The sequence below is a fragment of the Andrographis paniculata genome, unplaced genomic scaffold (genome assembly GCF_009805555.1).
Source record: "Andrographis paniculata isolate CXL003 unplaced genomic scaffold, ASM980555v1 Contig50END, whole genome shotgun sequence".
Taxonomy (NCBI): Eukaryota; Viridiplantae; Streptophyta; class Magnoliopsida; order Lamiales; family Acanthaceae; genus Andrographis; species Andrographis paniculata.
In genome coordinates, this window is record NW_026137585.1 from 1,066,134 (window position 1) to 1,087,967 (window position 21,834).

The 21,834-nt window shown below is 33.6% G+C and overlaps 5 protein-coding genes across 6 annotated transcripts; 2 read left to right on the forward strand and 3 right to left on the reverse strand.

Moving 5' to 3' along the window:
• Positions 1 to 62: 62 nt before the first annotated feature.
• On the reverse strand, positions 63 to 1,378 carry LOC127253223 (fasciclin-like arabinogalactan protein 1). Its single transcript, XM_051277676.1, has one exon. It carries the CDS (start codon positions 1,376 to 1,378, stop codon positions 167 to 169), a length of 1,212 nt encoding a protein of 403 aa, XP_051133633.1. The 3' UTR covers positions 63 to 166.
• A 985-nt stretch (positions 1,379 to 2,363) lies between these two features.
• Positions 2,364 to 8,120, reverse strand: LOC127253140 (DEK domain-containing chromatin-associated protein 3-like). Its single transcript, XM_051277567.1, has 12 exons — positions 7,970 to 8,120; positions 6,211 to 7,406; positions 6,064 to 6,097; positions 5,397 to 5,476; positions 5,139 to 5,198; positions 4,946 to 5,056; positions 4,721 to 4,801; positions 4,554 to 4,625; positions 3,753 to 4,197; positions 3,514 to 3,623; positions 3,030 to 3,060; positions 2,364 to 2,904 (listed from the first exon to the last, which is right to left on the reverse strand). The coding sequence occupies exons 2-12, from the start codon at positions 7,345 to 7,347 to the stop codon at positions 2,738 to 2,740; spliced, it is 2,328 nt and encodes a 775-aa protein (XP_051133524.1). The 5' UTR covers positions 7,348 to 7,406; positions 7,970 to 8,120; the 3' UTR covers positions 2,364 to 2,737.
• Positions 8,121 to 8,484: 364 nt separating this feature from the next.
• Positions 8,485 to 11,275, forward strand: LOC127253142 (uncharacterized). 2 transcript variants are annotated; one of them, XM_051277568.1, is made up of 3 exons: positions 8,485 to 8,669; positions 10,577 to 10,677; positions 10,752 to 11,275. In XM_051277568.1, the coding sequence occupies exons 1-3, from the start codon at positions 8,615 to 8,617 to the stop codon at positions 11,034 to 11,036; spliced, it is 441 nt and encodes a 146-aa protein (XP_051133525.1). In that variant the 5' UTR covers positions 8,485 to 8,614; the 3' UTR covers positions 11,037 to 11,275. The 2 variants fall into 2 exon arrangements, with proteins under 2 accessions (XP_051133525.1, XP_051133526.1); XM_051277569.1 differs by having other exon boundaries at positions 10,577 to 10,671.
• LOC127253203 (uncharacterized) lies at positions 11,074 to 13,452 on the forward strand. The gene is made up of 2 exons (XM_051277652.1): positions 11,074 to 11,083; positions 12,883 to 13,452. The coding sequence occupies exons 1-2, from the start codon at positions 11,074 to 11,076 to the stop codon at positions 13,335 to 13,337; spliced, it is 465 nt and encodes a 154-aa protein (XP_051133609.1). The 3' UTR covers positions 13,338 to 13,452.
• Positions 13,453 to 14,290: 838 nt separating this feature from the next.
• LOC127253451 (two-pore potassium channel 1) lies at positions 14,291 to 19,972 on the reverse strand. Its single transcript, XM_051278064.1, has 3 exons — positions 19,819 to 19,972; positions 16,876 to 17,810; positions 14,291 to 16,161 (listed from the first exon to the last, which is right to left on the reverse strand). Exons 2-3 carry the CDS (start codon positions 17,769 to 17,771, stop codon positions 15,987 to 15,989), a joined length of 1,071 nt encoding a protein of 356 aa, XP_051134021.1. The 5' UTR covers positions 17,772 to 17,810; positions 19,819 to 19,972; the 3' UTR covers positions 14,291 to 15,986.
• Between the last annotated feature and the right edge of the window lie 1,862 nt (positions 19,973 to 21,834).

Sequence of the window (21,834 nt, forward strand, 5' to 3'; positions counted from 1 at the left end):
TTTTATAAAACTTCAAAAACTCTGTATGTAATCGGACATATATACACTTGTGTAACTTGAAAACTAGTTAAAATATAAATTTTTTGTGAATATTTATTATAATTCAATGAAACAATTTTGCGGCAAGAGATTTAAAATAAAACCAATAGTAAAAAAGAAAATAATTTCACACAAGTAGTAAAATCGTAACGCAAAGAACGAAAATCACGGCGTCAATGTTATGGCCGTTATAGTTAACGGCGCCGTTACCGTTATTAGTGTGGTCTACGGTGCCATCTTCAGGAGGATCGGCCTGAGAGTCCGGCGGAGAATCCTCCGGCGCTTCTGCAACTGGAGGCGCCGGCGAGGACAACTCACGCGGCAATAGAGCCTTGTCCAAAGCGTAGATCGCCAGAGGCTTCTCATCCTTCACTACTTTGACGATCTTCGCCTTCACAATCCCCGTTTCGATCGTCACGTCAATTCCGCTGCTCTCCACAGTGAATCCGTACTTACCGTCGCCGGCGGTGGCCAAGGTTTTCACAGGGGAGCTCACCGACTGTAAAGCTTTTACCGATAGATAAACCGGCGTCGCGTGATACTGAAGCAACGATCGCTTGTCGTTGCCGCTCAAATCCATGTACTTAGGAATGAAACTCTTCATCGCGTCATCGTCAGGGCAGAATATCGTCAATCCGCCGGCGACGCTGCCGGCGAAAGAATCCTGAGCTGGAGTATTAGCCAATAGTACTCTGGCGAAGACCTTGCAAATTCCGTCCGACATAAAAGCGGTGAAATTCCACTGGCTAGGCAACGGCGGCGGTGGAGGCAGCGGCGATGGCGTCGGAGACGGCGGCGCTAGGGTCGCCGGAGGAGGCAGAGTATTGGAGATCTGAATAACAGAGAGGTTGTACGGTATTTCGAGTAGAGATTTGACAAATGTGGCTGAAACGACGTCGTTATCCTCAGGGGCAAAAATGACTTTTCCGCCGCTGAGGTCGGTTATATTAACAATTCCGGCGGTTCCTGGTCCTTCCCCGCTGGCCTGGAATACGGTGGCGGTGAGATCGGAGCCGCCGGTGAGGTTGCGGAGCTTTTTCCGATCGAAGTAATCGAGGAGAACGTGGAGAGAAAGCACGTTTTTTACGACGTTGATCGAGTAGTTTTTGGTGAGTAGATCTTCCATTCCGGCGTCGTCGACGGCGCAGACGGTAATCGTCTGCCGCCGGTTGATCTCCGCCGCGAGCCGCGTCTGCGTCAAGTAGTCGTTGAAGGTGGAAAATTCAGGAAACTTGGCGAGAATTGCTGTGATGTTGTGGTCACCGCCGGCGGCGGATTGAAGGAGGAGAAGAAGGTGCGTCGCCACCGCAGCCGCGGCGGCGGTCCGGTGGAGCAGCATTGTAACGGAGGTCCGGGACTTTCGGAATTGAGGTTAGTACAATTTTACTAGCCCAATTAGACTCATAATTTATATTAAATAATTCGTGGTATCTTTTTTAATATAGTAAGTTTAATAAAATGTACTAATTTAAAATAAGAAAATGAAACCAATTTATTAATTAATTAGTTTCTAATTTTAATATAATGTGATTTTGATTTTACAGTTGGCTGATTAACTATAATTTTCCAAAATTACATTTGAAACTAATTGTGGATATTTATAAATTAAATGAAAATTGATCCGTGATTGTATTTTGAATTTGAGAATAGTGACTGTTGCATAAATATTTTGTTCAAATGCTATATTTAAAAATATATTCCTTTGATTTAATTTAGTTCTCATTTTATATATAATTATATTACCATAAAATAATTCTTTTTTTTATTATTATTTCATAAATATCACTGTATTTTTATTTTTTACGGATTACCCTTTTTATTTTTTTGTAACTTTTATCATTCTTAAACTTGCATATATTTTTTTGAAATATAATTTTAATTTTTTTTAAAATACTAATAATATTATTTATATAAAAAATAATAAATTAATATCATAAAGAGGGAGTACTGTTTTATATAAAATTATTGATTTTTTTAATTTGATATAAAATACATATAATTTCTATTAGTATTACATTATATACTCCTTATGTTATTCAAATTTATTCTCATTTTTTTTTATTATCATCGCCCATTTTTTTCAATCCTACAAAATAAATTATTTTATTTTATTTATTTATTTTTCTTAAAATCCGTATTCAACTCATTCAAATGAACATAAGATTCAACAAAAATAATATTTGATATAATGATTATTTGAACATGAACTAGACCGAAACTCAAGCTAGATCACGCACTCATACATACATAGCATTAGCAACAAAAGGAAATGCAATAGCTCAGGCAAGACGAAGAATCTAGAAAAAGAGATCAAGAAAACTACATCCACAACCAACCAAATTTTGATAATAATAATAATAACATACCTTAAGAGGACGGATCGGATTGAATCTGATCTTCCACCAGACAATATAACATTAGGTACCTGGAAGAAGAGTTCTTCCGATTCAAAGGTTATTAGTACACACTAAATTGCAGATGAAAAAAAATAAAATACATAAAAGTAAATCTACATCGAATCTATGTGGTTGCAACTATTAAATCTAGTAACAGGGGTTCTTTACTAGTTACGACAATACCTAACAGTCATAAATTACACCTGGTTTTTAACGATGATGAGTAGTAACTTGTAAGACTGTATTTCTACGGTTTTAGTGTACACCGGTTGGTTGTCTTGATGTTGCTGGGTGGGTGGGAGTTAGCCCTTGACGCTGACACTATCCGCCTTTTTCTTGTCCTCTGCGTCGTCTACTTCATCCTCTTCTTCGTCTGCCTCTTCAGCCTCGGCTATTCGAGTGAGCTCGTCCTGAATGATGGTCTTTATCGATGATTTTCTTGGCGTCAGATCCATGTTGAACTTCTTACCTGAAATAATGAAGTTTTGTCATTGAAAAGTTAGGAAAAAGTACTATGTTGGATAATGCTAATATCACGATAGGTAGATGTGATAGACGATCGAGGTCAATGATAGAAGGGTCAAGAAAGCTTACCAAGTAGCTTCAGAATGTCGGTGAAGGTGACCTGCGGAACACAGACATGTTCAAGTAAAAGACCAGAGGGATAACAAAATAATGGAAAATTTTAAACCATTCGAAGCCTCAATTTGGTTGAAGGGATTTGGCTTATAAAGTATGTTAAATGACTCCATTAAATCCATTAGTTTCATTTGAAATGATGTGAATTTCAAATCTTCATAAGTAGATTATGGATTTGAAATCCATCACTCTTAATACTTGCGATAGTTAAATGGTAGATTTTAGTTATGAAATATTTTAAATACGGCTCGAAATCCATCGAACCAAATAAGGCCTAAGATTAAATGAATATACGCCTTCTAACCAATTGGCTCGATTCCAAGTTATCGTAGAAAGACTTTGAAGTTCAAAGGGATTAAGGACTGTACAAGCATAGGGTCTTCCCAATGATCTATCCAAACTGATTATATAAATTATAAAGAGGAAGTTAGAGGCTAACCGCATTGAAGTCGACTTCTTTCAAGATTTCACAAACAACATTCTTCAGGTCAGCATCACTCGGTTTTGATGCCTCATTGAGCTTCTCTTTCACTTTCAGAATTTTCTTTCCTGCACGCGAACAAAAGAGAAACATTGTTCTTGATTCCCAAAAAACGATTACCTTGAGTGCAGACAGATATTTTAATTCCAAAGGATATGTCAGTAGAAAACCGATAAGAGAACAGCTGCAAATCTAACCAGTGCTCTCCTTCGATGGCGAGTTATTTGGTGCAGACGACTTCTTGATTGATTCGCTGCCTTCCTTCTGGCCAGATGATTTCTTTGCACTTGTGTTGCTTTTGCTTTTTGAGTGATTGGGTGGTGATTGTTCCGGGGTTTTCTTGGGGGCGGGACTGATCTTTTTAGAGGATGTTGATTTCTTGGTTATGGCTTTCTTAGATCCCTTCTTGTCGGAGGACTTTCCTGATCGTGGAGTCTTGTTTGTTTTTACCTCCTCTGTCTCTTCTTCAGTTTCACTCTCTTTCCCCATACTTTCAGCTTGTTCGGACATTTCCTCATCGGGTTCCTCACGAACACCATTCGTATCTTTCTCTTTCTCATCATCTGACTCATCTTCTGATTCTGATGGTCTGCTCTTAGTTTCTCCACCCTTTTTAGATGCACTCCTAGATTTCTTTCGATTCTGGATAATATGATATACCAAAATGAGAATATATATATATATATACACACACACACACACGTTTATTCATCGATAACGCAATCAACAGCAACATGGACGATTTCTCCCCTAGAGCATTCATTGATTCATTTATTGTAGTCTTTTAGGAATGTGATGCAGTCTGGATACATAAAGCCATGTATACATACTGCAGTTTCAAAAAGGTTCTGAAAGGAGCAAAGCAATAGCATCCCCAACATTCTTTATCAAACCATTCGTTAAATGGCACAAATAGTAATGTTTTATAGATCAAAATAACTCGGAATGTATTATTTTAACACATTCAATGGATAGACAATGTCTCAGGAACATAATACCTTTGTAGAGCTTTTCGATGGGGTGCTGCTACTTGCAGATGCTGGTTTGCTCACCCTCTTTCTCTTTTTTCCCTTTTTGACAAAGTAAGCATACATGATAGAGATGTCAACCAAGTAGGTAAAGATGTTACACAACAAATATTTCGAAAATTAGCTCAACATCAAACCTGATCTTTATCAGAAAGCAACTCCGAAGTAGTTGCATGAGGTTCCAGCATAAAGTCTATCAACTTTGCAATTATATCTTCCTGAAAATAGAATAGAACGTAGATAAGCTTCCCTGATCAAGACAGACTGGAATACTCTCCAATGTCTATTTTATCTGCGAATACAGCTGAGTATATATAATTCTACGTGATAAATATCAATTTGAAAATGAGAATCGAACATACCTTTCTCGAATTAGCCCTGGAAATTGGTATGTCAAGAACATCACAGAACTCTACCAGTTTCTCCTTAACGATTTTGTCAAGTTTGTCTTTGACTTTGATCATTTGCTTTTCCTGTTAACAAGCTCATTTCAAATGTTGAAATAAATTATGTACCATTCAACATCGTACGATTTACTATTGAGTTTTTCCCTACCTCATCCTCCTTCCAAGGAAATCCAGAGAATCTTGAAATGTTGCTCTTCACTTGTGCAGCCTAAACACATTGAATATAAGAATGAGATGCTACCGTAATTCTTGACAGACGCAATAGTTTTGAATACCCAATGTGCATAGGTATACGTATATTTAAATCTACTGCAATGAAGGAATATCAGAATTTACATATGGTTTAGATATGAAATATGTTATTGTTTGAAGAAGACATCTTAGTATAAGAACTCTAAAACTTTACCTTTCCCCTCCTTCCAAACAGTATAGTATGCAACAATTTGAAAGTATCTTCAGTCTTCTTTCTGGATAGCTTATATGCCACTGAAATAAAAATGATTTAGAAACACTAGCACATTAATTCATATACCTAAAAAGAGATAACGACAATAATAATCCAAATAAGATATTTCCGAAAGCTAATCTAACAAACTTCTAAGCAAAACATAGGATGGAGAATTGCAAGAATCCATCAAGAATATCCACAATGGATAAGATGGACACAGATTTATGAACACCATTACATGAAACAGCCACAAGGTTTTCTATAGCAGCTAAATATATAAGATGTTTAAAACTCGTAATTAGTACCTACATAAACCAATGAATAGTCACTATCAAGGTAGTGTTTAGCAACACAGATTTCTCAAAGTCAAATAAATACATCGAAAAAATGTTAATGCAGTACCTATATGTAGAACTTTTAAATTGAAAGTGCCGCACAAAAGATAGTTTGTTCTTGATTGCCAAACACTTTAATATTAACTAGTAAAGAAAGCCGAAAAGGGACCTAAACTTTTAACTTTCTCACAGAACATTTAGAAGAAAACATATACACAACAACAAAGTGCAGTCTCCATTACGAATAGAAAAACAAAACCAAGGCACATAAGGACAAACAAATTAAATACCATTTGGAATATCTTTCAGCGCTGTTCCTCGGCCCTGCAGACATAGCGTAAATGTTCAAGTACTGGTCATAAGATTTTAGGCTACATATTGAAGAATTTACCAACAAAGGGGTGGGAATAACAAGTGAAAACTAAAGCAAGACAAACCTTTTCGACATAAAAATCCCTAGCGTATTCCCTCTCAATTGTGGCAACCAGCCTCTCCACAGATTTCCGCTCGCGTACCGGACGATCGATTGTTGGAGCAGCGGGGGTTTTCTGTTCTTTTTCCTTTTTCTCTACAGATGTCTTGGGTTCTTTTGTTTTTTTCTCAAGGGGTGTGTCCTGTTCCCGTTCTTCCTCTTCAGGTTGCTGCTTCTTACTTCTGTTCCTTTTCCCAGAGCTACTTTTTGATCTAGGACGTTTTTTGGAGCCTTTAGGCTGTTCTGGCTTTTCTTCATCCACTTCCCCCCCTTCACCATCCTCTTCATCCTTATTCAGAGTTTCTTCCTCTTTTTTTGCTCCACTGACATCCTCTTCAACCGTATCCTCAGCCTGCTCCTTGATTTTCACATGCGACTCTTCCTCCATTACATCACTCTTGGGTTTCTCTTTTACTCCACCAACCTTCCTTGTGCCTTCTTGTTTTCCTTTCTTCACTTCATTCTCCTTCTCTTCTTTATTACAGGAATTTTCTACTTCAGCTTCTTTTCTATCCTCTTCTTTTCCATCGTCAGCATCCGTCTTTCCTTCATCTTCTTTTCCATCATCAGCCACAGTCTTCCCTTCATCTTCTTTTCCATCGTCAGCCACCGCTTTTCCTTCGTCAGCGACTGTCTTTCCTTCATCTTGTTTTCCATCATCAGTCACCGTTTTTTCTTTATCTTCTTTTCCATCGTCAGCCACCGTCTTTCCTTCATTGTCTTTTCCACCGTCAACGACCACATCTCCTTCATCTTTTTTTCCATCCTCAGCCTGTGTCTTTCCCTCAACCTCCTTACCGTCCTCAGTCTCTATCTCTCCCTCATCTTCTTTTCCATCCTTGGCCTCTGTCTTTCCTCCATCTTCTTTGCCACCCTCAGCTTCCACCTTTCTTTCATCTTCTTTTTCGACCGCAGCGTCCTGTTCGTCCACATCCATTGCCTGAGCCTCAGCTTTTCCATCATCCTTTTTATCTTCTTCCATTTCCGTCACACCATCTTTCAGGTTTTCTTTCACATCCATGGCACCCTCAATCTTTTTCTCCACTTCTGAGCCTCCATTTGCCACTGGCTCACACGTTTTGGAAGCATCTTCCTCACCCATAACAGCTAAAACTGATATGTCCTGACTACAGCCAAACCTGTTTCCTGACACAAAGTCCACTTCCCGAAAAAAAAAAAAAAGAAAAAGGAACAGATTAATTCAGTATATAATTACTTAAAAGAAAAAGACTGTCCCTTTTTTCCCCTTAAAAAAAGAAGAAGAAGAAGAAAAGCTATGCGGAAAACTAGGTTATCATCGATACAATAAGAATAACAAAATACACCACACAAAATAATACGATAAAATCCTGCAGATGACTTCCACCAACCAAAGTACATATTATCAGAAAAAAATGCACGCCTGATCAAAATTGGTACCACACCCCTTCCGAAGATCTAAACCACCACACCGCTCGACATCCGTCACATCAAAACACACAAAGGAACGACCTTCCACGGAAAACAAAAGGCGCATAACAACACGCAAGAAGCAGCAGAATTCTTCAACAATACAAAAACCCTAACTCGAAGCGGCAGAAACTTCAACCACGAAAGCAACAGCAAACAAAAAAACCATCAAATTAAATCCAACTTCCGGAACACAAACAAACAAACAAAATTAACAAATTGAAGACGACAGCAGCACACAAATCCTAGAAGAATTTATCAAAATTAATAAGTACCTCAATTCAATAGTTCATTCCTTAGCTCCCTCCACAGCTGATTTGAATTCCTCCTGCCCGAATTCCCAGGTTTGTGCTCACTCACGCTTCGAACCCGTCCCCAAACCAGCCTGGGTCTCTCCTATTTATAGTGCGGACGTCAAACCCGGATTTTAAATCCAGTTTAATGCCATGTCGGAGGCACATGTCTGGATTCCGAAACGGGAACTAATTGGACGGCCACGATCGAATACTTCAGGAGCGTATTTAAATCCACAGCTGACATTGCTCGAGCTTTGATTTGAAGTTTGAACCATATCTATCGTTAGCCTTAAAAGGCCGGCCCATAATATATTGGGCCGATTAATTTCGGCCCATTAATAAAATCGCGTTGTTGATTTAGAAAGCGCTTTTGAGTCGCCACATTTTTAACCGTACAGATGGCAGAATAAAGAATTGATTTTTCTAGGGTTTTGCTTTTGCTTTTTTGTTTTTTTAATTATTTATTTGATAAATATTTTGAATATTAAAGATTCGTCTGAACCATCTTCATAAATATCATCGCATCGACGCTTCTAACTTGGCCTCAATTCGGTAATCTGAGGCGGTGCTGCGGTGCGAATCGCGGCCGGTTTGCGAAGAGTGATCGATCGATGGTCATCGGAGATGGATTCTTCGCCACCGCAAACGGCTGCGCCTTCCATTGAGGAGGATGAGTGGGGTACTCTCTCTCTATATATATACATACTTATTTTGGTTTGAGTTTTGGGGAAGTTGATTTGTCTGCTGCTGCTTCTGCTTGTGTGTATTGCTTTTATTGGCGTGATTTGCTGTTATTGATTTGTTAATGAAGATTTGCAAAATCAATTTATGGTATATGATGGAAAATTGAAACTATCGTTCTCTGTTTTTGGCCTCGGTACCGTGGTATGAGTTAACCCTCTTAATTGATTGATGTTTTGTACTTGGATGGTGAAGGTTGTGATTGAAGATGTGTATGTAATGATTCTGTGGAAAACGTCATTCTTAAGGTTATTGGATTGAAAATGTAAAATGTCGTGGACAACAATACCTAGGGTTTTTCTTGGGTGAAGAGGAGGTTTTGATCTTCCAGTAAAGTACTGCTTGGTGTTCAATTATCTGATTTGTAAACTAAACACCACCCATGCACAAATTGAATATGGCCAATAGATAGATTCAAATTGGAAGAATTTGGGATCTTACACAGTGTCTAAAACTCAGAGTTGCATATCTGAAATCAGGAAATTTGATACTGATAGCACAGTTTTGATATGTGAACTAGAAGGTTAAATTATGATATGTTTGCAAGAATTTGGAATTGATTTATCACATGTTTTCTTTTTCTTTTTTTTTTTTGTGCGCACCATATAGTTGGATCGATCCCATCTATCTTGTCATCTAATATTTCTTTTAACGAACCAAGTCTTATCGTTCAAATGATGCTAGTTGATTTGATCAATCCACATCTATCTTGACGTCTATTTTTTCTTTTAACGAACTATATCTTAAAATTCAAAAGATGTTGGTTGATTTGAATTTGCACATCTATCTTTTCATTTCAGTTTTCTTTGATGAATTAAATGTGATCGTTCAATAGATGTTAGTTGATTTGAGCAATCCTCTAAAATATGTTGGTCAATCAGATCAATTTGCATCTATTTTGTCGTCTGATTTCTCTTTTAACAAATTAAATCTAACCGTTTTAAGATGTTTGTCGATCTAAGCAATCCACATCTATTTTGTCGTATTGTTTGGGATTTTCTTTTAACGAACTAAATCTAACAACGTTGGTTGATCTAATCCATCCATATCTATTTTGTCGTATTATTTGGAATTTTCTTTTAATGAACTAAATCTAATGACATTGAAAGATCTAATATATCCACATCTATTTTGTCGTATTGTTTGGAATTTTCTTTTAATGAACTAAATCTAACGACATTGGAAGATCTAATCAATCCACATCTATTTTGTCGTATTGTTTGGAATTTTCCTTTCATGATCTAAATCTAACGACATTGGAAGATCTAATCAATCCACATCTATTTTGTCGTATTGTTTGGAATTTTCCTTTCATGATCTAAATCTAACGACATTGGATGATCTAATCGATCCACATCCATTTTGTCGTATTGTTTGGAATTTTCCTTTAATGAACAAAATCTAATGGCATTGGATGATCTACTCAATCCACATCTATTTTGTCGTATTGTTTGGAATTTTCTTTTAACGAACTAAATCTACCGACATTGGATGATCTAATCAATCCGTATCTATTTTGTCGTATTGTTTGGAATTTTCTTTTAACGAACTAAATCTACCGACATTGGATGATCTAATCAATCCATATCTATTTTGTCGTATTGTTTTGAATTTTCTTTTAACGAACTAAATCTACCGACATTGGATGATCTAATCAATCCATATCTATTTTGTCGTATTGTTTGGCTTTTTCTTTTAATGAACAAGGGTCTAATGGTGTTGGCTATGATCAATCCACATGTACTTTTCATCGTATCGCATAGATTTCTTTTTCCACTAACAAATGCACGATTGTCTATCTACTGACATTCCATTCTCCTTTCTTCGTTTTCTATATTTTGCTAGACAGTGAGGGATTCGTAATCCCAAGCTTGGGCATCGAAGAAACCGACCAAAATCAAGCCATTTCTTCCAAAGCAGAAGATTCCAAACCGTCTGAGGTTCAAGTAATCCCGAAACCCCTAACACCATTCATTTTTTACACATCTCAAATACACACTCCACGTCGTGTTTTTGACAGGCTGGAAAAGAAGACAAGATATACCTCGGCCCTCACGGAGCTCCTCCATCCCAAGGAAAGCAGCCGGTCGAGCAAAACTCATCTAACCGCAAGCAGAGGTTCAAGCAGAAACTTAAAGAAGCAGACAGGCGATACAGTGGAGTGGGGCGAGAGAATAAGGTGGATAATTTAAGGGAGCTCGTCGGTGGGGCGAGAATCCCGGCAGCTGCGCCGAGAAGTTCTTCTAAGGAATGGCTCGACTCACATTGTCATGAGTCTGAATTCGATAGGAAGCGCCTGCATTGAGAGTTGATGCTGTATTGGTAGCCGTAGCCCCCGACTAATGGCCTCAGGTTTGCTTCGCCCTTTTGTTTTTGTTTTGAATTTCTAATTGAGTCTGTGTTTACATAAAGGAGGGAAAACTTGAAAAAGATATAACCGGAGTTGTTGTGTGGAGCCGGTAATAATTCTGTTCTTTGAGACTTTGCCGATTGTTTTTGGGTCGATTTTGATGCTAATGTTTGGGATATAGATTTTTATTTAAATAGTATTTTGATATAAAAGATAAATATGAAATTTGAATGATAAAAAATTGAATGGTGAGGGCAAAACAAACAAAGGCAATAATCTTGTGTTGAATGTGATGATGAAAGTGAAATATTGTGTGTTTCTCTATTTGATAATTTTGAGAGGAAAAAGGTTGTAGAATAGTGAGAGGTCGTTTGTTTCTTTTGTAAGAATTTATTTATATATATTTTTTAAATTATTAATATATTATATATATTAATTATTTTTTTATTACTTCCCAAGTTGTAGCATTTTTTATTTTTTTTAACTAAAACATAAAATAAATACTGTATATTTTTAAATGAATAAAATATGATTATTATATATATTGTATCATTATGTATATATTGAATTTTTAGAACAAACCAATATATTCATTAAAAAAATACAATAATTTAGTACAAAATATTAATATTTTTTATATTATTGATACATACATTATATTTCATAATTCAAAAAAATATATATATTAAATTATAAATGTTAACAAACACACCATATTTGAGTGAATACATCATTATATTTTATATAAATTAAATAATCGTAAGAAAATTATTTTATAACAAAAATAGTAATAGTATTTGTATAATATATAGTGATTTGATACACTATTATATTAAAATTAATACTAATTTTTTAAAAGATAATCGTGAGAGAAAAAATTTAGTAAAATTATATTAAAAAAAATTTATTTGATGCAAATCTATAGTTGTGGTTATATTAAATCAATAAAATATATCATGGGTTCAAAGCTCAACGTCTTTAATCTTGTATACTAAATATTTAAAAAATTGAGATATTGAATAGAAAAATAATAATAATAATAATAATAATAATAATAATAATAATAATAATAATAATAAATTATCCTAAAAATATTAGGCTTGCCATTTATTTTTTAATTAATAAATTGAGTTTATTTGGTTGAATTTTCAATTTATTTTCACCATATATCTATAATAATATTTCTCCAAATAAAATTATATTATCGATTTATTTATTATTTATAATATAATACAATTTTTTTTATTAAAAATATTAAATCAAATAAATATTCATTCAAACATTTTACTAGTGAAAAAAAAGAAGAAAAAACATGCATTTGGTTGAATTTTGTAGCATTTTTTACTATTTTTTATTTCTTGTATTAGATAAATTTTAATTTTACATTTAAATTATCACATTAAACCATTATTTTAATTCAAAATTTTATTATTAAAAATTTAAATCCAAAATCCAAGATTTATTTACACAAATATTTTTTAAAATTTTTGAGACTATTTACATTTTTTTAAAAAATTACATCAAAACATTTATTTTATATTACAAAAAATCACATCAAACGCTAACTTTCTAAAAATTCAAGTGTCTCACCAAACACTTAAAAACGCAACAAACAAATAAAAACGCAACCAAACAAATCCTATCTAATATTTAATTACATTAATAAGAATAATATCCAAAATCTACTTTTATATTATCGTAATAAAAAAGCGGAGGGGTATTTAGGTAATTTGACGCACGGAATATATTTCCCTAATTAATAATTAATTAATTAATTAAATCACAGACCATGTATAAAAAGCGAACGCCACCTACACCGACTCACTGCCAAAATCACAATATTCGCTCTGCCTCTGCTCCTCACTCACACTCTCTCTCTCTTCAAATCACTCCGCCATGGAAATCCGAGAGAAGCTCCACCAGTTCAGGTTCCATCTCCTCGCGGCGGCGGCGGCGGCGCTGCTCATCGTGTTTTTCTTCTACGCAGCACCGAGTTTTCTAGACGTCGTGCGCTATTTTTGGCCGCTCCTCGTTTCCACCGCGCTGTTCCTAGTCGCGGTCGTCATTTTCGACCGGATTTCCCCGGCGTCCGCCGATTTGGAGGCGGAGAAGGCTGGGGAAGGTCTGCTGGATTACGTCGCCGGCGAGGCTCCGATCGTTGCTCCGGCGCCGGTATTAGAGGATGTTCATGTTCCGGAACTGGAACAGGAGCAGGAGCAGGAACAGAGTGCGGAGAGCGAAGGAAAGCTTTCGTGAACGTCTGTTTCTGTCCGAGGCTTTGTTTTTTCTCTTTTTGGATTTGATTTCTGAACTAACTGGCAAATCTGGAATCTTATCTATGAACAATAACGCGATTGATTGGTTCCTGAAATTGATTTTTTATCCTCTTATCGTTTCTGCACTGCACCGCCTTTTGCTCAACTTTTTTTGCTGTTCGCTTTGAATTATCGATGAGATTCAGATGAAAAAAAGGCTTTCACGCAGAAAGTGAATCGAGTTTCGCGGTAACGCCATTCCAATCCAATCCAATCAAATCAAATCAAATCAATCATCTTTGAGAATTCCTCTGGTCTCATAACAATTTCGTCATTGTGATTTCTTCAACATTCTGAAATCCGAAATCTAAATCTGCTTGCTATATATATATATATAGATTCTTTCAAATCCATGACTCTTTCGTTTCTCGTTTTTTCCTTTCTGGTAAACAACAAATTTTCGCACTGATCTCACTGAAAAGGCACAGAATTTATTTATTTATTTATTTATTATTATTATTATTATTAATCTTATCACTTATCAGCCGTAAAAAACAATTTCAAACTATTAGGTCATTATTATTTTATAAAAACATAAAATTTTATCTTATAACATATTTCATGGAATAACTATTTAAATTTAAATTGAAATTCAAAAAACACAAACAGGATCCCATTTGATAAAATATTTTTAAAAAAAATATAGAGAACATAACGCCACAATAAACACAAGTAAACTAATATTCATTATATATTTAACTTTAAAATAGCAATGAAAGAATAATTTGATTTTATTTAAAATAAAATAGGATTATAAATAAAATCATAAAACTTAACACATTAAATAATTACTCAATGCCAAAATAATGTTACTTTTTTTTTTTTTTTTTTTTTGTATTTTCTATTTCATTAAACTTATATCTATTTTTATTTATAATAAACAATTTTAGCCTATAGTTTTATTCCTTATATCTTAACAAATTATAATTAATTTGCCAATATTTTTCCTATTTATCCAATTATTTTTTAATATTATAAACTATATAGTTTTGTCCAAACAAACTTGCATAAATGTATCGGATGGAAGGACTATTAAATCAATTGAATACATACATATTTTAAAATTTCGTCACTATACAACAATAATGGTATCAATTTATGCCGAATTGCCGCACATATAGTTCCTCATTTCTAAGCATGCCGAATTGCCGCACATATAGTTCCTCATTTCTAAGCGCCAAATAATAGACTAATCAAATAATTATAAACACAAATTTAATCAAAACTATAGCAATTCTCATACATTCATTGCTCAATCTATTTGTTACCACAAGTTATAATAGACAGCAATAGAAACTTAGTATGTGTTAGGTTGTATTATCAAACCTAAATTAATGGAGTACTATTTATCCAATATAATTTTCAATACTATTTTTTTTTAAAAAAAATAAAATTCAATTAAACAATCAATTTCAAATTAATTTGAGCCAAACAAAAAACAAATCACAATGAAAATCAAAGGGAAAAAAGAAAGGTCTCTCAAATGGAATAAACAGTTCTTGTTGAAGGTTCATTCTTTTTTTTTTTTTTTTGTTTTTTGCAATTCGTTTACTATATACTCTCCACAATCTGTTACTCATACATGAAACAACACATAACAGATCAAATTAAAGAAAACAATACACAGATTTATACAACATTATTCAACAATTAAGGATGTGTAATTGCGATTTCAAACCAATATCACCACTATTTACTTCGTACGGTTTTCAATAAACATACTCCCTCCGTCCCATAAAGAAGTATTATATTAGCATTATATTAGGATATAGTAGGAATAAAGTTGAAATGACTAAAATAACCTTCTTAGTATGTATGATATACAGGTAATGACATTTGTGTAATATATTGTAAATTGTAAGGGTATTTGTAATGTTAAGTTAATAGTACAGTTACTAAAAAAAGAAAATTGATACTTTGTTATAGAACGGATTAAAATGGAAAAATAGATACTTTGTTATGGGACGGGGAGAGAGTATTATTTTTCTCTCGCAAAATACACACACCATAAACCAACATTTCACATATGCCTGCTCAACATTTTATAACTAATGAATCGGGAATAAAAATTAGTTATATCAACTTTTGGTCTATTCACTTACGCAAAATGTTTTGATACTATTTCGAATAAATACATATTATTTTATTAATAAAAAAATATTATAATAACAATTTCACAATTTTCACTAACTAAAAAAACCTCGAAATTTTTTATATACTAGAAGAACACAATTCACATAGGAACATCATATGCCTATATTATGAAAACAACACACATTTCAACAAAAATTCAACTAAACAAAAGAACATATTAAGATGTGCCGAAAAATGGTACATCGGCGGCACCAAATATGCACTCAAGCGCCTGTACGCAAACGCGTGCACATATATATACACGCGCTTGTGTACACACATGTATATACGCGCACAAAAAAGGTATGTATAGAAGCATTTAAAACTTACCTAGTTAGGAACACCTGGGCCATGATTACTAAATTCGATAATGTGAGATTATCTAATCATTGAGCGATGATTCAAAACGCGCGAAGATTAAATGATCTCACATGATCCAACTTAGTAAACATACGGACTATGACACGTGTGTTGTTGTTGCATATGATGATTGGGCAAGCTTCAAATCGGTGGTCGACAAAGTTCCAGATTGATCGACATCAAGATTTCCGAATTCCTGGAGCAAAAGTGAGATGTCTTCTTGGCAGATCTTTCCCATCTCTTTCAGCTTATATAGTATGTATTCAGCAGCCCTGTTAGAAGGCACGTAACAAACAGATTATCGAACTATATAATAAAGAAAAAAACTATATAGCGATTGAATGTGTTCTTGAGCTTTTTAGGATCCGTTTGGTTTGGGACGACATAGTACAGTATATCGGAAATTTCACATCATACCGTATCGTAAATATTAGTATGAGAAAATGTCATACCAATATCATACCAAACTATTTGGTATACTGAGAATTACAGTATAAATATATACCATATATTATAAAAAAAATTAATATATCAAAATTAAAGATAAACCGCTATGCCAAAAAAAAAAAAAAAAAAAAAAAAAAACTAGAAATATTAAAAATAACAATATAAATATAGTAAACTTTTTATTTAATTTTATTTAATTTTAATATTTAATCATTTTATTTTATTTGGTATTCTAGAATATACCGCAATATTTTATATACCAAATGTTGGTATATATCGGTATCCTGATATAGACTGAATTTCGACATAATAACGGTATAGCTCGATATGCAAAATTATAGTGTTACCATACTGAATATCATCAGTGCGGTATCATACAGCACAAAAAATAATGGTATACCGAAAATACAATATTTTCGGTATTTTTCCAATACGATATAGACGGTATAGTATACCGTATTTTTGACATTTTTTCTCACCCCTGCGCTTGATTATCAAATGTTAGAAAAGCAAGAAATAGTGAAGAAAAAGAAACTCACTCGACATTCCCATCTGCATCGACATCAGCAGCTTCCAAATCGATGTTCGTCATTTTCTTGGTGAGAACGTATTGGACCACGGCTTTCTGTCGCCTCTCGGTGTTGAGCTCGGCGATATAGCACAGAAGCTGAGCCAGACAAATCGTGCTAGTCAGAATCCAGAGAATGGCAAAAGCTCTCCCGCCCTTTGTGGAGAAGCTCTTATCTCCATATCCTAAAGTCGTGATAGTCGAGCAGACACAGTAGATTGCGTCGACGACGCCTAACCCCTCAATCTGTACTAGAACAAACATTCCAACAAGAAACAGCACGGCGAGAATGCCCATCGACACAAAACACTTGTACTCAACTTTGTTGTTTTCCAACTCTTTCAATATTTCACTGGGGCCGAGATTCTGGCGCATATGCAACGCCTTAACGAGCAATACTTCCTGCTTTTCGACGAGATAGTCTGCCCCTTTACTAATCGTCAAACCAATGAGAGCCATTCCTGAGAAGACAAATGCACAAGCAAGAAGTTTCGATGCTGTGCTGTTAGGAACTAAATCTCCATACCCAACCGTTGTCATTGTCACTATGCAAAAGTAGACAGAGTCAAGCACGCCGTCTACTTTCTCCCCTTTGATCTGATCCATCACAAAATAAAAACAAACGGTACCAATAACTAAGTAGAAAATTAAGTAAAGCGCTACCCTTCTGAAGCTTGGGTGGATATTATCAATAAAGGAATTCGAGCGAGGCGGAGGCTGGGAATCATTTGAGTTGTCGATTTCCCCCGCACCAATTTCATTCATTGGCGCGCTTTTACATCTACGGAACCTTCTTTTTTTAAGATTCACTTGAGGGTTAGGACTCAACAGTTCAGTTAATAACGATTTATCGCCGTCGTTCTCCATTTCAGTAATTTACGGTTCCAACACTGATGAAGGGCAATCCTGGACACACAAGAATAAATTAATAAATTTACAGTTCTGTCATAGGATCAATATGCCGATCATAAATAACTGATAAAGAGGTCCAAAAAGTACAAAACTAATAACAAATTCAAAAGATGATTGATTATGCTGATTATAAAGATCTAGCTCAAAGGCCTCCCAAAAAGTAGGAAATTAATAATGAAATCCATCGATTCGAGAATGATTATGCCGATCATAAATATCTTCTGAAAGAGGTCCAAAAGGTAAGAAATTAATAACAAAATCTATAGATTAAATTAGGATTGATTTATGCTGGTTATAAAGAGCTGACTAAAGATGTCCTAAAAATAAGAAATTAATAAGGAAATCCATCAATTCGAGATCAATTATGTCAATCATAAAGAACAAATCAAAGAAGTCCAAAAAGCAAGAAATTCATCTTGAAAGTCATAGATCAGCTCGAGATCATTTATGTCGAGTATAAAGAATGGATCAAAGAGGTCAAAAAAGGAAACTAATAACAAAATCTATCAACTCAGGATCAATTATGCCAATTATAAAGGTTCGATCAAAAAGGTCCACGATGTTAGAAATTATTAGCGAAATCCACATATCAAATTGGCATTGATTATGCCGATTATAAACAGCAGATCAAAGACCTCCAAAAACTAAGAAGTTAATAATGAACTCTATCAATTCGGGATCGATTATACAAATTATAAAGAACTGATCATAGAGCTTCACAAAACAAGAAATGAATAAGGAAATCGATAGGTTGGTTTGAGATCAATTATTCAGATTATAAATAGCCAATCAAAGTGGTCCAAAAAGAAAAAAATCAATCAAAAAATTCATTGATCAATTCCAGACCAACATACAAGTTACACAAAATCTGATCAAAGAGGTCCAACAATACAAGAAATTAATCATGAAATCCAAATATCAATTCATGGTCGGGTATTCCCATTATAAAGAACTGATAAGACAGGTTCCAAAAACATGAATTTAATCAAGAAATCTATGGATTAGTTAGTGATCCACTATTCTTATCATACATAGAGGACTAAAGAGGTCCATAAAGAAAGAAAGTACTCATGAGAAATCCATAGACCAATTCCTCATTAATTATGCCGAGTATATAGAACTGATCAAATAGGTTCTAAAAACTAATAAAGAATCCATAGATCAATTCATTACCGATTATGCTTATCAGAACAAAATGATCAAAGAGGTCCATAAAGCAAAGAAATTAATAAAAGTGTCCATAGATGAATTCCAAATCAACTATAAAGAAACAATCAAAGAGTTCAAAAGGCAATATATGAATTCATAGATCATGGGTAAACTGTTAAATGGACTTTGTCTGAAAATAGTTGTGGAAGTAAAAAATTTTCGCTAGCCACGCTGCCCTCTATTGGTGACGGGGAGCTAATGCTGCTGACATGTCAGTGACTTGTCGGAAGACTATTTTAGTGAAAAAAATCTAAAATAATAAAGGGCAAATGAAAGAAGTCCCAGAAACAAGAAATAACACCAAATCCAAAGATCACTTCGATGTCAATTATGCTGATTATAAAGAGTTATATCACTGAGGTTCAAAAAGCACGAAACTATTCACAAAATACAACGAGATCCATTAGGCTGATACAAAGCAACAAATCAATCTCCAAACACGTATGCCAAACTAAAAAACTTATCAAAATGTCCAAAAGCACGATTTATCAAATCCAAATCTGATGAGGTATCCAATTCGGAACAATTTCCCAATTACCCAACGGATTATGCAACGACCCAAATGATGCAGGATTACAATAAACAACATCCAATGTATATTAATATCAGGAAAACACATTGCCTCACGATTTATTGAAGATTGAAAACAATCATCCACACCAAGAACGCTGATTAGGCAATTTTAACACCGAATTACATTTCGCGGGTTACAGAAAGGATTCCCATAATTCGACGAAGAAAATAGCAAAATGCAAAACCTAAAACAGATTGGAGTCCGAGAAATTCCACTCACCGCAATTAAGCTCCGATTCTGATTGAAAATAGCCTCGATGCTCAAATTTCGGTTATTGATTCCGCACTGCGAACGGAAGAAAGTTTCCACATAGTGATGTGCCGCGGCGGTCTTTGGGGAGAAAAGCCTGTAATTGACACGTCGTGAATTTACCTTTTCTCAGCATAGCACTTTTACCAATCAACGTGATAATCGAAATATTTGTGAGTAAATTTTTTATTTTATAAATGTATTTTTTTTTTTTAAAAAAAAATAATAAATCAATAGCTGTACAAATTATTTTGTTACACACAAATTAATATAATGTATATATTATTTATTTATTAAAAATTAATTATTTAACACAAAATATTATTTTTTATATTACCGACACAATTCTTAATATCACACACAAAAAAATCAATTTATCTAATAAAAAAAGTTTAATGAACTACTGAATATTTTCTCTCTTCAAAGAGAAAATGTGACCGGATAGACATATAAAAGTTTTGCTTACAAAATACACTTTTACTCATTTAATATTATTTATTTTTTAAAAACATCACATTAAATATTAATTTTTTATCATTTTCAAATTTTCAAAAATCTCGACCTAAACAAAAAGAAAAAAAACTCAGAATGTTAATTATATCTTGCATAGTTTTTTATTAAAAAGTAAATTATATTAATTTAAATAAACATAACTATTATATAATAATATTTTTATTGATAATTAAGAATTTAAATATTAATCATATAATTATTTTTAAGGGGTGGATTGGATGCTCATTTTTAAAAATTAGCAGCCAGTTGATAGTATGAACAAGCCCAACCATGGCTTGATTTTTCAATTATGTGGTTGGTCGTACCCAAAAATCTTTTAGACTTATTTCTAGTCGTAGGATTTAATACCCTATAAATCAGGTCCAACAGGAAATATACATTAGGCTAGGCGGCGTCGGGGGTTTGAACCCATGACTATGGTCACAAGTCCAACCCCTACACCACCAGGCCATCCCTTACGGGATAAGTAACAATATTTTTTGGCACACTCAAATGTTGGTTCAATATATGTAAATTAATTTAAGATATTTGAAAAAATTTAAAATAAAACAAAATTGAAGCATATTAAAACTTGTGGGTTTAGGAGTTGAGTTTAAGGTTTGAAATAATAATATATTGAGTTGAAATAACTATTTAATTTGATATTTTAAACGTAATTTTTTAAAAAATAATATAAAAAATAAGTATGATTTGATTTTTTTTAAATAATAAATAATAAAATTTCCGGCTTAAAAATTAATAAACAATAAGTTTTCAAGTTAAATATTACCCGAGATTTTTACAAACTTGAACTTTGATTGATTATTATAGTGAATGCAAAAAAATTTATTTAAAATTTATTAAAATATTTTTAAGATTCAAGATAAATTGATTCTTTTAGTTAGAGATTAATGTTATTTTTATAAGTCTCTTATAATTTTGGTTATTTAAGTGAAGCATGTATTAAAATAGTAGTATTATATTTAAATCATAGTCGTAAAAAATATCCTCATGTATCGAAATATTTATCTTGAAATGATGCTACTTAAGCTAATACGGGTTAGCCACGTTAAAATTTTTAGTCCCAAATATTGAGTTTAATTTTTTATATTTATAAAAAAGATAAAGATATTGTATATTTATTTAAAAAATTAAATTTACATCAATATTGACTACCAAAAACTGCACATGGCTGACCATGTCATTTTCGGCATATCAATACACATGACAATATTTTAGTATCAAATGATATTTTTAGCGTCTACGAGTTATATATATATATATGTATAGATGATGACTAATTCTAAATAAATTTTAATTTAAAGACCAAAATGATAAAGAGATAAGTCGACCTAAAAATTTTAACTACCCAAGTCTATTATAACTTTAACTTCACCGACTAATATGATTAACGTGCCAAATTTAAATTACAAGAAGCCAACTTTTTATTTAATGAATAAGGTACTTTGGTGTCGATATTTTGAGATTATTTGT

What these genes read in the sequence shown, in the direction of transcription:
- LOC127253140 (XM_051277567.1), bottom strand. Translation starts at nt 7,347, where the DNA reads ATGGGTGAGGAAGATGCTTCCAAAACGTGTGAGCCAGTGGCAAATGGA. An exon ending in GGGATTTTTATGTCGAAAAG is followed by an intron (nt 6,098 to 6,210) that starts GTTTGTCTTGCT and finishes CTATGTCTGCAG; the next exon opens with GGCCGAGGAACAGCGCTGAA. An exon ending in TTCCTTGGAAGGAGGATGAG is followed by an intron (nt 5,057 to 5,138) that starts GTAGGGAAAAAC and finishes GCTTGTTAACAG; the next exon opens with GAAAAGCAAATGATCAAAGT.
- LOC127253142 (XM_051277568.1), top strand. Translation starts at nt 8,615, where the DNA reads ATGGATTCTTCGCCACCGCAAACGGCTGCGCCTTCCATTGAGGAGGAT. An exon ending in CATTGAGGAGGATGAGTGGG is followed by an intron (nt 8,670 to 10,576) that starts GTACTCTCTCTC and finishes ATATTTTGCTAG; the next exon opens with ACAGTGAGGGATTCGTAATC. An exon ending in CCAAACCGTCTGAGGTTCAA is followed by an intron (nt 10,678 to 10,751) that starts GTAATCCCGAAA and finishes TGTTTTTGACAG; the next exon opens with GCTGGAAAAGAAGACAAGAT.
- LOC127253223 (XM_051277676.1), bottom strand. Translation starts at nt 1,378, where the DNA reads ATGCTGCTCCACCGGACCGCCGCCGCGGCTGCGGTGGCGACGCACCTT.
- LOC127253451 (XM_051278064.1), bottom strand. Translation starts at nt 17,771, where the DNA reads ATGGAGAACGACGGCGATAAATCGTTATTAACTGAACTGTTGAGTCCT. An exon ending in GATGCAGATGGGAATGTCGA is followed by an intron (nt 16,162 to 16,875) that starts GTGAGTTTCTTT and finishes GCCTTCTAACAG; the next exon opens with GGCTGCTGAATACATACTAT.